Source organism: Triticum aestivum, chromosome 5B (assembly GCF_018294505.1).
Source record: "Triticum aestivum cultivar Chinese Spring chromosome 5B, IWGSC CS RefSeq v2.1, whole genome shotgun sequence".
Classification (NCBI taxonomy): domain Eukaryota; kingdom Viridiplantae; phylum Streptophyta; class Magnoliopsida; order Poales; family Poaceae; genus Triticum; species Triticum aestivum.
The window spans coordinates 275,292,394-275,305,066 of record NC_057807.1 but is presented as its reverse complement, the minus strand read 5'-3'; the positions used below and the strand labels follow the sequence as shown (position 1 = coordinate 275,305,066).

Sequence of the window (12,673 nt, the reverse complement as noted above, 5' to 3'; positions counted from 1 at the left end):
GGACCAATGTCTGCAGTCGCGATGGGGTCAACGACTGGAACTTCTTGAGCTTCGGGAGCCTCTGTGGAAGCAGACTCATGAATGATCAACTGACGCTCTTGATTGTTAGGGTCAGGGTGTGCGAAAGCAATGGGTTCAACTATAAGGGGCTCTGTGGGAGCAGCCCGATCTCTCTTCTTGGTTTTTTTCTTTTGGGGGGTGGTGCATCATCAGTGGTGCACTTAATTTTGTGCTTTCTCGCTTCGGCTTTAGCTGCCTTGGTTTTTTGCTGATCTAAAGCCACTGTGGAGACCTTAGGCTTCGAGCCTGTCATGCTGGCTGGGAAGACAATGTGAGGTTCTTCCCGCCATGGAGCTTCAGTCTGGGCCACAGTGTGCTTCTTCTTGTGCTTGGCAGCCATCTTGGGGTCAATACCAGGACGCCCAAGAGCCTTGTGCTTTTCAGCTTCGTTGTACGCCTGAACACACTTGGCACCAAGAGTTTTCAGCATCTGAGAATCCAACTAGATCAAACTCTGAGCCCTTTGGATACCATAATCCTAGTGTTGGGGTGTAAGCCAAATATCGAAGAATTCGCTTCACAGCTAAGTGATGCAATTCCTTTGGTGCCGCTTGGAATCGGGCACACATGCAAACACTAAGAATTATATCTGGCCTAGATGCACATAAGTAAAGCAAAGAACCAATCATGGAACGATACACCTTTTGATCGAACTCTTTACCATTGTCGTCAGGACCCAGATGACTTTTGGTTGGCATTGGCGTCGTGTATCCTTTGCGGTCTTGCATTCCAAACTTCTTCAGGCAATCTTTGAGGTATTTTTCCTGAGATATGAAGATGCCATTGCGTTGTTGATGGATTTGGAGACCCAGAAAGAACTTCAGCTCTCCCATCATGGACATTTGATATTGCTCTTGCATCATGTGACCAAATTCATCACTGTATTTCTTGTTGGTGCAGCCGAAGATAATGTCATCCACATAGATTTGGCACACAAATAGTTCACCATCATATGTCTTCGTGAAGAGTGTAGGATCTAGTGAACCAGGTTTGAAGCCTTTGCTCTTCAGGAACTCTTTAAGCGTGTCATACCAAGCACGAGGGGCTTGTTTGAGGCCATACAGTGCCTTGTTGAGCTTGTATACTATATCAGGATGTTTTGGATCTTCAAAGCCTGGAGGTTGTGCGACATATACTTCTTCTTCTATCTTTCCATTGAGAAAAGCACTTTTCACATCCATTTGATACAGAAGAATGTTGTGATGATTTGCATAGGCTAGCAGTATGCGAATGGCTTCAAGTCTTGCCACCGGAGCAAATGTTTCATCGAAGTCAATTCCTTCCACTTGAGTGTAACCTTGCGCAACGAGACGAGCCTTGTTTCTGACCACTTGGCCATGCTCATCTTGCTTGGTGCGATATATCCATTTGGTGCCAATGATATTGTGCTTCCGAGGATCAGGACGCTTGACCAATTCCCACACATTATTCAGCTCAAACTATTGAAGCTCTTCTTGCATAGACTAAATCCATTCAGGTTCCATGAAGGCTTCATCAACTTTCTTGGGTTTAGAGATTGAGACAAATGCAAAATGCCCACAGAAGTTGGTAAGCTGTGTTGCTCTTTGAGTTGCTTTTGAACGAGTGAGTGGACCAGGTGCATTCAAGCTGTCAATTATTTTCTCAATCTGAACTTCATTTGCAACACGAGGATGAGTAGGACGAAGATTTTGCTCTTGCTGATCAATGTCATCATTTGGGGGATTATCTTCAGGCCGAGCATTGTCTTCAGGTTGATTAGGTGCAGAAATGACAAGTTCCTCTTCAGATTGATTCTCAAAGGGTATGATATCTCCAATTCTCATCTGCTTGATAGATTCACTTGGAGGTGTTTCATCTAGCACATTTGGCAGGTGCTCTCTTTGCGAGCCGTTAGTCTCATCGAACCGCACATCCACAGTCTCAACCACTTTATAGTGAAAGAGGTTGAAGACTCTGTAGGAGTGCGAATCCTTTCCATAACCAAGCATAAAACCTTCATGTGCTTTCGGTGCAAATTTTGAAGTGTGATGTGGATCCTTGATCCAGCACCTAGCACCAAATACTCTGAAGTAGCTTACATTTGGCTTCTTACCAGTTAGGAGCTCATAGAATGTTTTCTTCAGAAGCTTGTGAAGATAAACTCGGATGATGATGTGGCAAGCAGTGTCAATGGCTTCAGGCCAAAACTTCCGTGGAGTCTTGTACTCATCAAGCATCGTTCGGGCCATCTCAATGAGAGTTCTATTCTTGCGCTCGGCGATGCCATTCTGGTGAGGTGTATAAGGAGCAGAGAACTCATGTGTGATACCAAGTGTATCCAGATAGAGGTCGAGGCCAGTGTTCTTGAACTCAGTGCCGTTGTCACTTTTGATGTGCTTGATCTTGACGCCATAGTTCATCATGGCACGATTGGCAAAGCGTCTGAAGACATCCTACACTTCAGTCTTGTAGAGGATTATATGTACCCAAGCATATCTAGAGTAATCATCAACAATTACGAAGCCATAGAGGCAAGCAGTAGCATTGAGAGTAGAGTAGTGAGTAGGTCCGAATAGATCCATGTGAAGCAGCTCGAAGGGTTGAGATGTAGTCATGATTGTCTTCAGGGATGCTTGGCCCTAGTCATCTTTCCAGCTTCGCAGGCGCCACATAGATGGTCCTTCTTGAACTTGACGCCTTCGATGCCCACGACATGCTTCTTCTTCGCGAGAGTGTAAAAGTTCTTCATGCCAGCATGCCCAAGCCTTCGATGCCAGAGCCAACATTTTGAAGCCTTTGCTAGAAGACATACGGCCATCTGTGGTCCTGCTGAGAAATCTACCATATATAGATCATCTTTCCGATACCCTTCAAAGACTAGAGACTTGTCATATTCCATTAGTACAAGGCATCGATATTTTCCAAATAGCACAATCATGTTTAAGTCACAAAGCATTGAGACAGACATTAAGTTGAAACCAAGGGATTTAACAAGCATCACTTTATCCATGTGCTGATCCCTTGATATTGCAACTCTGCCTATACCCAATACCTTGCTTTTACCAGTGTCAGCAAATGTGATGTTACTTTTGTCTGATGGACGTAGCATTGAATCCATCAGAAGACTTCGATCGCCCGTCATGTGGTTAGTGCATCCACTGTCCATAATCCATTCTGAAGTACGAGGTGTTGTAGCCTACAGTGCAGTTTGGGGGATAGGCTTCACCAAGCTAGTTGTGAAGCATAAACATTTGACAAACAAGTGGAACATGAAAATTCAGATCTTGGTTAGGATAGATAGGGTGAGTATCAAGGAATCCTGGAATGAAGTACATAGTAAGACCATTTGGGCATTTTATCTTGTGCCCCACAAGATGTTTAAGGTCCCCATCATTAGTTTTGGACGCCTTTGATTTCCGGCTGGAGACCTTTCCCTGCAAAGAGAGTTAATTTTTCTTAACCACCCACATTTTCAGGGGTGGCTTAGAAGCAATGAGTCTAAGTGCAGCATCTGAGAATTTTCGCTTTGGAGCCCTAGTAAATAGTCTTGCAAGAGGTGTATAATACTCATAGGAATAAGCAAAAAAATTCTTTGTTCTATGAACATAGCGGTTTGAGGAAACACGCTCATATTCATGGGTCCGAGTATGATTTTCCTGCAAAACATTGACATTAGGGTGACTCAGATGAGTCTTCGGTCTGTATGAAGCTTTTGGACCATATGAAGCCTTTGGTATGGCATTTGTCTTCTTCACAGGTGGTGTCATGATGACATTCACTGGAAGATTCTCAAGACAACTTTTGGGAACCCATATCTTCTTCAAAGGTGGCCCATTCCTGTAGTTAGTACCAATATACCTGGCAAACACTTCACCATTCTGATTCTTAAACAGTTTATAGTTTGCATCAAAGGATTCATCAATGATAATGGGGTTAGCACAAGTGAAACCAGATAGGGTGGATGGATCAGCTGGAGGTTCCTTTGCAGAAACCCATGTGGTTTTGGGGTACTGCTCAGGCTTCCAGTACGACCCATCAGCATTCATTTTCCTCTCGAACCCAACACCGTCTTTCCTAGGGTTTCGGTTCAGAATCTGCTTTTTGAGGACATCACACATTGTCTGATGCCCTTTGAGACTTTTGTACATCCCTGTCTCAAGCAGTGTCTTCAACCTGGAATTATCATCAGTAATAGTAGTGGTATCCTCGGCGGAGGGGTTAGTTACCACATCAGCAGTTGAAGATATTGCAACAGTGGCAGCAGTAGAACATCCAGCAATAGAAGCAGCTTTATCACGCTCAATACATTTTAGGCATGGTGGTTCAAATCCTTCCTGAGCGGGACTGATCTATTGGGCGCGAAGTGACTCATTTTCCTTTTGAACATCTTCATGATCCAATCTCAAGTTCCTGCTTCCTTTGAAGATAATCATAGGAAAGCTTTTCATGAGAAGTTGTGAGCGATTCATGTCGACCTTCAAGTTCCTGGTACTTAATATGAAGATTTTTTATGTCAATAATTAAGGACTGAGACTTGGTCATTTCCACATCCAACAGGTCATCACTTTTGTCTAACAGTTTTTGAGTATGTTCCATAGCTTTCTGTTGTTTATTTGCAATTTTAGCAAGTGTTTTGTAACTAGGTTTGGATTCACCATCAGAGTCATCTTCACTTGATGTTTGAAAGTAAGCATCGCATGATTTTACCTTGGCACCACGTGCCATGAAGCAGTAGGTGGGAGGCGAGTCGTCCTTGTCATTATCATCAGCGTTGGTGATGGAGCCATTGTCTTCGATGTTGAAGATGGACTTGGCGACGTAGGCAGTAGCTAGGGCCAGACTCGCAACACCCGAGTCAGACTCCCCCTCAGACTCCACTTCCGCCTCCTCTGAAGTTGACTCCTCCTCAGAATCCATTTCCTCACCAACGAAAGCACGGGCCTTACCAGATGAGCTCTTCTTGTGTGATGAAGATCTGGAAGAAGACTTGGAAGAAGACTTTGAGGATTTCTTCTTCTTCTTCTTGTCATCAGTCTCTTCTTCTTCTTCTTCTCATTGTCCCATTGTGGACACTCAGAGATGTAGTGACCAGGTTTCTTGCACTTGTGACAGGTTCCCTTCTTGTGATCATAGGCAGAAGCTTCATCATTCCTTGAGCTGGATCGTGAGGACTTTCTGAAGCCTTTCTTCTTGGTGAATTTCTAGAACTTCTTCACAAGCATAGCAAGCTCCTTTCCAATGTCTTCAGGATCACCAGAACTGCAGTTGGATTCTTCTTCACATGAGGAAGCAGCAGTCTTTTCCTTCAAAGCTTGAGTTTGGCCATAGTTGGGTCCATAGATATCTCGTTCCTCAGATAGCTGGTACTCATGTGTGTTGAGCCTCTCAAGTATGCCAGACGGATCGAGAGTCTTGAAATCATGACGTTCTTGTATCATCTGGGCTAAGGTGTCAAATGAGCTGTCAAGAGATCTCAGTAGTGTCTTCACTATCTCATGCTTCGTGATCTCAGTGGCGCTGAGTGCTTGGAGCTCATTTGTGATATCAGTGAGGCGGTCAAATGTGAGCTGGACATTCTCGTTGTCGTGTCTATTGAAGCGGTTGAAGAGGTTGCGGAGAGTACTGATACGTTGATCTCGCTGAGTTGAGACGCCTTCATTGACCTTGGAGAGCCAGTCCCAGACTAGCTTCGACATTTCCAGAGCACTCACACGACCATACTGTCCTTTGGTAAGGTGACCACAGATGATGTTCTTGGTAGTAGAGTCCAGTTGAATGAACTTCTTGACATCAGCAGGGGTGACGCCTTCACCAGTCTTGGGAACGCCATTCTTGAAGACATACCATAGATCGACATCAATGGCTTCAAGATGCATGCGCATCCTATTCTTCCAGTAGGGATATTCAGTGCCATCGAAGATGGGGCACACAGCAGAGACTTTGATTATCCCTGCAGTCGACATAGCTAAACTCCAGGTGGTTAAACCGAATCACACAGAACAAGGGAGTACCTTGCTCTGATACCAATTGAAAGGGCCAGTTATCGACTAGAGGGGGGGTGAATAGGCGATTTTTATAAAAGTCTTCAAAACATGAGAGTTTCGAAGACAAACAATATAAGCAACACTATTCGAATGAAGCGGAAGGTAGACTACGATAGACAAGCCATAGTCAAGTATTCAATGGAGTGAAAGCACGAAGACTAATAGCAGCTAGGCAGTAAAGATCAGTATGGAAGATAGTATGAAGCCAATCAGAATAAATAGTCACATAGTGAAGTCAAACAGATAATGCAAGCAGGCAATGACTTCAAGAAGACAAACTGTAAGTAAAGAGAGGTAAGAGATAGAACCAGTGGCTTCAGAAGGACAGGGATTTGTTCGACCAGTTCCAGTTGCTGTGACAATTGTATGTCTGGTTAGGGAGGCTGAGATTCAACTCAGAAGACCACATCTTCACCTTATTCCCCTTGAGCTAAGGACACTTAGTCCCCGCCCAGTCACTCTGGTAAGTCTTCAAGGTAGACTTCCGAACCTTCACAGACTTCGTTCATCGGCAATCCACAATGGCTCTTGGATGCTCAGAACGTGACGCCTAACCGGCTGGAGGATTCACAGTCCTCAAGTGTAACAAGTCTTCAGATCACGCGGACAGAAAGACTTCAGTGATGCCAAACACTCTTTGGGCTCTGGGTGGTTTGGGCTTTGTCCTCGCAAGGATTCTCTCTCGAAAGCTTCGGCGGTGGGTTGCTCTCAAACGACAAAAGCCGTGTACTAACTCTGAGCAGCCACCAATTTATGGTGTAGGGGTGGGCTATTTATAGCCACTAGGCAACCCAACCGGATTTGTTCGAAATGACCCTGGGTCACTAAGGAACTGACACGTGTCGCTACGGTCACATTTTAAACACACGCGGCAGCTTGACTTGGGCTACAAGTAAAGCTGACTTATCCGACACAGGATAAGATCTGCTCTCATTGTCTTCGCTCGAAGACATAGGATTTGGTTTGAGCATCACTTCAGTCACTCTGACTTTGTTCACTTGGACCCCACTTAACAGTGCGGTGGTTCCTATGACTCAACAAAGAAGAAAAGGAAACAACGAAACAACTAAGTCTTCGCGCTCCATAGTCTTCACTCGATGTCTTCTCATGTCATAGTCTTCAATGTGAATATCTTCACAGACCACCATTGTCTTCAATGTCTTCACACATTTTTAGGGGTCATCTCCGGTAGGTAAACCGAATCAAGGAGGGACTACTACCTGTGTTATCCTGCAATTCTCACAAACACATTAGTCCCGCAACCAGGTTTGTCGTCAATACTCCAAGACCAACTATGGGTGGCACTAGATGCACTTACAGGTTTTATCTTCTAACTCATTTACATTTCAGTTTGTCTTCGTGAAGTCATTGCTTGCTTGCCTGTTATGTTTGACTTCACTGTGTGAAGACTATTACCTGCTTGGCTTCATATTGTCTTCCATTACGATCCTGTCTACCTAGCTGACTTTAGTCTTCGTGCTTTCATTACTATGCTCACTTGACTATGACTTGTCTAGTGTAGTTTATCTTCCACTGCATATCATATAGGTTCGACTGGATTGATTGTCTTCAAAGACCCCGTGTTTTTGAAGACTTTCATAAAAATCGCCTATTCACCCCCCCCCCTCTAGTCGATAACTAGCACTTTCAGTTGGACATGCCAAGGAGGAAGAGGATAATAATAGGTACTTGTTCGGTTGTGAGATTGGCAACTTCCATTAGCTACCTCGGGATACCAATTCATCACTGTAATTTAACAAATAAAGAGTGAAAGTGCATTACAGATATATTTGAAAAGAAAGTTGTTTGAAAAGAAAGTTGGTTGTTGGGAAGGCAAATAATGCCCTTCCCAGGGGCGCATGCATGTGGGAGGAGAACATCTAGCGATCATGCCATGTCAACCTTTGTGCAATGGGTGACCTGGATCATCATAGCTGGTGACATGGAATTGAAGATAAAGGTCAGAACCTGAGAGTCTTGGGCCTGTCAGATCTCATGCGTTGGATTTGGATTGTCGGTGGGCTTACCGTCCTTGTCAGTAAGCATCCAAGACGGCCCCATCACTCGCTGTCGAGGTAGGCAGAGAACTGGGTGTCTCTGATCGTGTCCAAAGCATGAGCCCACCATACGAGGAAATTGGTGCGGTGGAGCTTGTCAGCGATGGGGATGAGCGTGGGTGCCGCGGTAGAGGAGTTGTGGCTAAGTGGAGAGAAACTAGCTCTCTATACCATAAAAGATGGCGAGAAGCATATGCTCCAAGACAAGGACACATAGATACAAGGCCGAACAACCAGGAAACTTACGGTTTCAGTTGAGATTGGATTGATCCCTAAGATTTTTATACATGATACATGATCTAACGATATCTCAACCGTATTGGTTACAACAACCAGATAAACCCTAGAATCCAGCCATGGTCGGTTGGTTTTTTTAGGGGTAGTCCAATGCGGTGGTTCTCTGAAGCCCTAGAATGCGGTAGTTTTATGTTATTTAGTCCACTAACCGAGTAGAAGTCAGTTCCAAAAGCAATTTAGAGGCCGACGACAGTAGCAGAGGTTATCGGATTAGCCGTATCTCTCGGTGTCACATCGGATACGAGATAAAACTGCAAAGGAAAATTGTTGCAATCCACCGGCATCATGTATACGCGAGCTACCTAGCACAGTACATACATTCTACAGTGTTTCCCCCCGCGTGGCTTGAGAGAGAGTTTCTAGCTTAGCTACGCATACGTGACCGATGGTTTCTTCCTCCTCCGGCTCTTCCCTTCGGAGCACTGCGAGCTCGCCGTCGCCCTCGAGCTCTTCTTCCGCCTCTCCCCGGCCGGGCCGAACATGGCCATCCGCCCGATCCCCCTCGATATCGACGCGAAGAAGGCGCGGCCGTGCTCCCCGGGGCGGCCGTCCCGCATCCCCTGCTTCATCATCCCCTGCTCCCGCTCCAGCTCCGTCAGCCGCACCCGCATCCGCGACACCTCCAGCTTCAGCTCCCGGTTCTCCCGCCGCAGCGACGCGTAGCTGTCGGCGGCGCCGGCGGCGCGGGGCGACACGCACGAGCTCGGCACGCCGCTCCCGCTGATCGGCATGGTGATCCGCTGGGAGAAGGAGCAGTACTCGCCGCCGCCGCCGGAGTGGCCGCCCGAGAAGGACGACTTGAGGCGGAGCTGCTCGAAGTAGAGCACGCGCACCACCATCTGCATCGGGAGCCGGTCGTTCTGCGCAGCGTGGCTCGACGCGTCCTGAGACAGCTTCTGGCAGTCGATCAGCTTGCACAGCTTCTTGCACTCGGATTCCATCAGAGATGGGTGTGCCTGATCGATCATCACAATTGAATAAGACACACAAGGTATCAACTATATGCCGTACGTTAGGTTCAGAACTTTATTCGAATCAAGATTTAGAAATTATATTTGATGATTGTATGCATCATCACGTTTTCATCTAAAGATATCATGCTGTTTCTGATGGCAAATACATATACTAGTACTCCCTCCGTAAAGAAATATAATTACAAGGAGAATGTTTTTGGTCTAAATATATATAGTTGCTCCTCTTTGTTTTTCTTTTTTTTTGGGCGGGGTATATATAGTTGCTCCTACAAATTCAGAAGTTTGCTACACACAACTACCAAAATGTAGCATTGTGATATAGTGTAGTTTTGTACCTTTAGGTATATGTCGATGGCTCGGTAGAGTCCATCATCAACAATGCGAGCGTAATCTGGCAACAATTCGATGAGGGTCATGAACTTCTGCAGTTTCAGATAAGGATCTGGTGCTATTTCTGCAAGATAACCATCCATTAGCCTTCCGACCTTGAGCACCGAGCCGTGGCTCGGAGACTTGAGTCCGTCGGACTCGTATCCGCAAGGTGACAAGTCTCCCGAATCATCTTCCTCAATCCTTTGCAAGAAGTTGACCAAAATGCGATGGACCGTGTCGACGTCAAACATGGATTCGCTGGCTTGCATGGAGGGGATGAGAAGATCATCAAGTGATGCCATCTCAAGATGGAGACCGATCCTTTTCTCGACTTCAATCCTGTAATCTAGTCCTGCATCAACCTCTATCGCCATTCTCAGCATGCCGAACAAGAATGACAGGGTAACAGCTGTGATCTTCTCGGTTGCCATCAGGTTGATGAGGGTTTCCACAACCACTCTTTGGTTGTCACCGACAAGTGGGCCAGAATCCCACACGTGCCGCCTTTCGATGCCCTTGAGAGCTGTTTGAGCGTAGTGCACGATAGAAGTGCCTATGCTCTCCGGTCTCACTCCACTTCTCCTCATCGCGGCAATCACTCGCTGATAATAGTCGATTCTTAGAGCAGAAAGATCTTCAACCCACCAATCCTGGCAATGCATCCGCAACTTCCCGGATCCTGCGTCGCATTCCAAGTGAGCCAAACCTGAAACCAGCTGCTCCTTGCTTGCGTTCATCGCAATTGCATCGACACACCTATCGACAAATCCGATTTCCTCCACCATAGGATCCAAGCCTTCACACGCGCATAAAACTTGTAGTGATTTCTCAAGGTTCTTGACCACAAGGTCATTCAGGTACATCTCTGTTCGAACAATGAGGTTCTCATCTTGATAGTCATCTGTCATTTCCAAATATTCTGCAATGCACCGTAGATGAGCTACATTGGCAGTGGTTATTTCAAAGTTACTCCCATAACAGAACTTGGCAGCGAGTTCGAATGCTGTAGCTCCCCCTGGTACATTTACAAGCTCAAGCTTTGAGAGATCTGGATCCTTGGCGTCGGCTACCATTCGTCTTATTCTTCCGCACCGAGAGACTAAAGGGAACTGCAAAGTAAGTAGATATGATCAAACAATAGGCATCAGAAAAGAAAAGTACCAATCACAATTTGTTTGCTTGTTACCACCCTCTCCCCACATGCGCAACGCGAACCCATTAGTTGTTTCTCCCACATTATCTTCTTATTTCTTTACACCTTTTAGCCATGATAACTGAAGCTAAGCTTCAAATGAAAAACACAACAGAGTTTTTTTTTCTACTCAAAAGGCCAAGAGGGAAATACACACTCCAATACAGAGGTGAAGAAGAATGATGGCCACAAAAACTTCAGAAGAGGTGAAGAAGAATGATGGCCACAAAAACTTCAGAAGAGGTAAAGATGAGGGGCACCTTGTGCAGTAGGAAAGATTGGCCATCCACCGATACCGTTATATCGCCAGCAACATCTGAAAATATCCTGCACAACAAGCAACGGTAGGGAATTAAAACACCCAAGAATTTCATTTTAATGTGCAACATGTGAAGTGAAGATCAAGCCAAGCATAATTCTTTTGACACTAGTTCGCTCTACTGTTATTGGGGCATATAATGCTTGGAACTACAACCCCTTTTTTTTTACCTCGGAACCGAACAATGTGGCACAAGTCACTTTTGCATCTAGCAAATACTACTGTAGTGCATATTCCTTCAGTTCGCCAACACATATTCAGATTATGGGTTCAGAATGACCAAGTGATGAAAAACTTTTCAGACTAACAGAAAAGAAAAACTAAGACTAACATAAACAGATCATGTTGAACTAATGCTGCTAGTGCATCAAGTTTGCCACACACGGATCTTTTCAGATGAATTTATTCAGAAGCTGAGGAGTATAACAAAGGAAGTGTCCTAGTAGTAGCTTTTAAAGGAGAACTGAATCTATGCAAATCATGGGACGATCTAAAATAATAAATGTGCAGCCATTTTGTTGTACCCAGGACCATCTGACAGTAACCCTTTGAGGGAGCTACGGGAAGAACATTTTCAGGGTAACATTTCCACTGTTTTCTTGAGTTGGACACTGGAGCTTCAGAAGTTCAGATGCCATTCTTTTCCCTTGGCCTGAAACCCATGAAATTAGCTCCAAATGATCTAAACTGGCAAGGATCCTGAGTTTCTGAGGCCCCAAAAAAGATTCCCAGACAATCACACGCGCATTTGCTGCTAGAAAATGAACCGCGGCAAAGCCCACCTGGGAGAAGGGGTGAAAAGAAACCGACGATGAAGAGATGGGAGGCGAGGACTCACCTCCTGCTCATGGGGTTGCAGAAGCGCGGCGAGTTGGCGGCGGAGAGCTTGGCGGAGAAGGGGAACCCGGCGCTGTCGCTGGCCAACCCCATTGCCCGACCTCCTCCTCCTTGCCAAACGGATGCTACTGCCACCTACCTACCTACTCTGCTTCTCGGGGAGAAGAAGAAAAAAAGAACTCAAAGCTCGGAATGATGAGCAATGGAGGAGACGCCACAGCTCCCACACGGAGAGCGAGGAGCGGGAGGAGGAAGGAGGAAAGGACGAGAGGAAGGAATAACGGCTGGTCGTCGGCGTGAGGAAGAGATATTCAATGACAAACATTCCGGTTTCTTGGTTTGATTGCTCCCTTTTCGTTTTCCGCGTTGCCCTTTCGTGCTATTTACTCACACGCCCTTCTTCTCTTTTTCTCTTGCGTACAAAGAAACACAAAAAGGGTGGCTACAAAAAAGAAGAAAAAATAGGTTAGTCTGAAATTCAGAGTATTTATTACTCCCTCCGTCCTAAAATAAGTGTCGTTAATCTGGTATGACGTTGAACTAAATCAGCGATACTTATT

The 12,673-nt window shown here is 45.6% G+C and overlaps 1 protein-coding gene across 1 annotated transcript; it reads right to left on the bottom strand.

Annotated features, from left to right (window-relative positions):
- Positions 1-8,611: 8,611 nt before the first annotated feature.
- LOC123111349 (BTB/POZ domain-containing protein At3g08570) lies at positions 8,612-12,465 on the bottom strand. The gene is made up of 4 exons (XM_044532127.1): positions 12,115-12,465; positions 11,218-11,284; positions 9,729-10,874; positions 8,612-9,375 (listed from the first exon to the last, which is right to left on the bottom strand). Exons 1-4 carry the CDS (start codon positions 12,204-12,206, stop codon positions 8,788-8,790), a joined length of 1,893 nt encoding a protein of 630 aa, XP_044388062.1. The 5' UTR covers positions 12,207-12,465; the 3' UTR covers positions 8,612-8,787.
- Between the last annotated feature and the right edge of the window lie 208 nt (positions 12,466-12,673).

Bases quoted from the DNA above. Each gene is read 5' to 3' on its own strand.
- LOC123111349 (XM_044532127.1), bottom strand. From the start codon at position 12,206: ATGGGGTTGGCCAGCGACAGCGCCGGGTTCCCCTTCTCCGCCAAGCTC. The intron at 11,285-12,114 runs GTGAGTCCTCGC...CTTGTTGTGCAG, and splicing joins TGCAACCCCATGAGCAGGAG to GATATTTTCAGATGTTGCTG. The intron at 9,376-9,728 runs GTACAAAACTAC...ATGATCGATCAG, and splicing joins CCATCGACATATACCTAAAG to GCACACCCATCTCTGATGGA.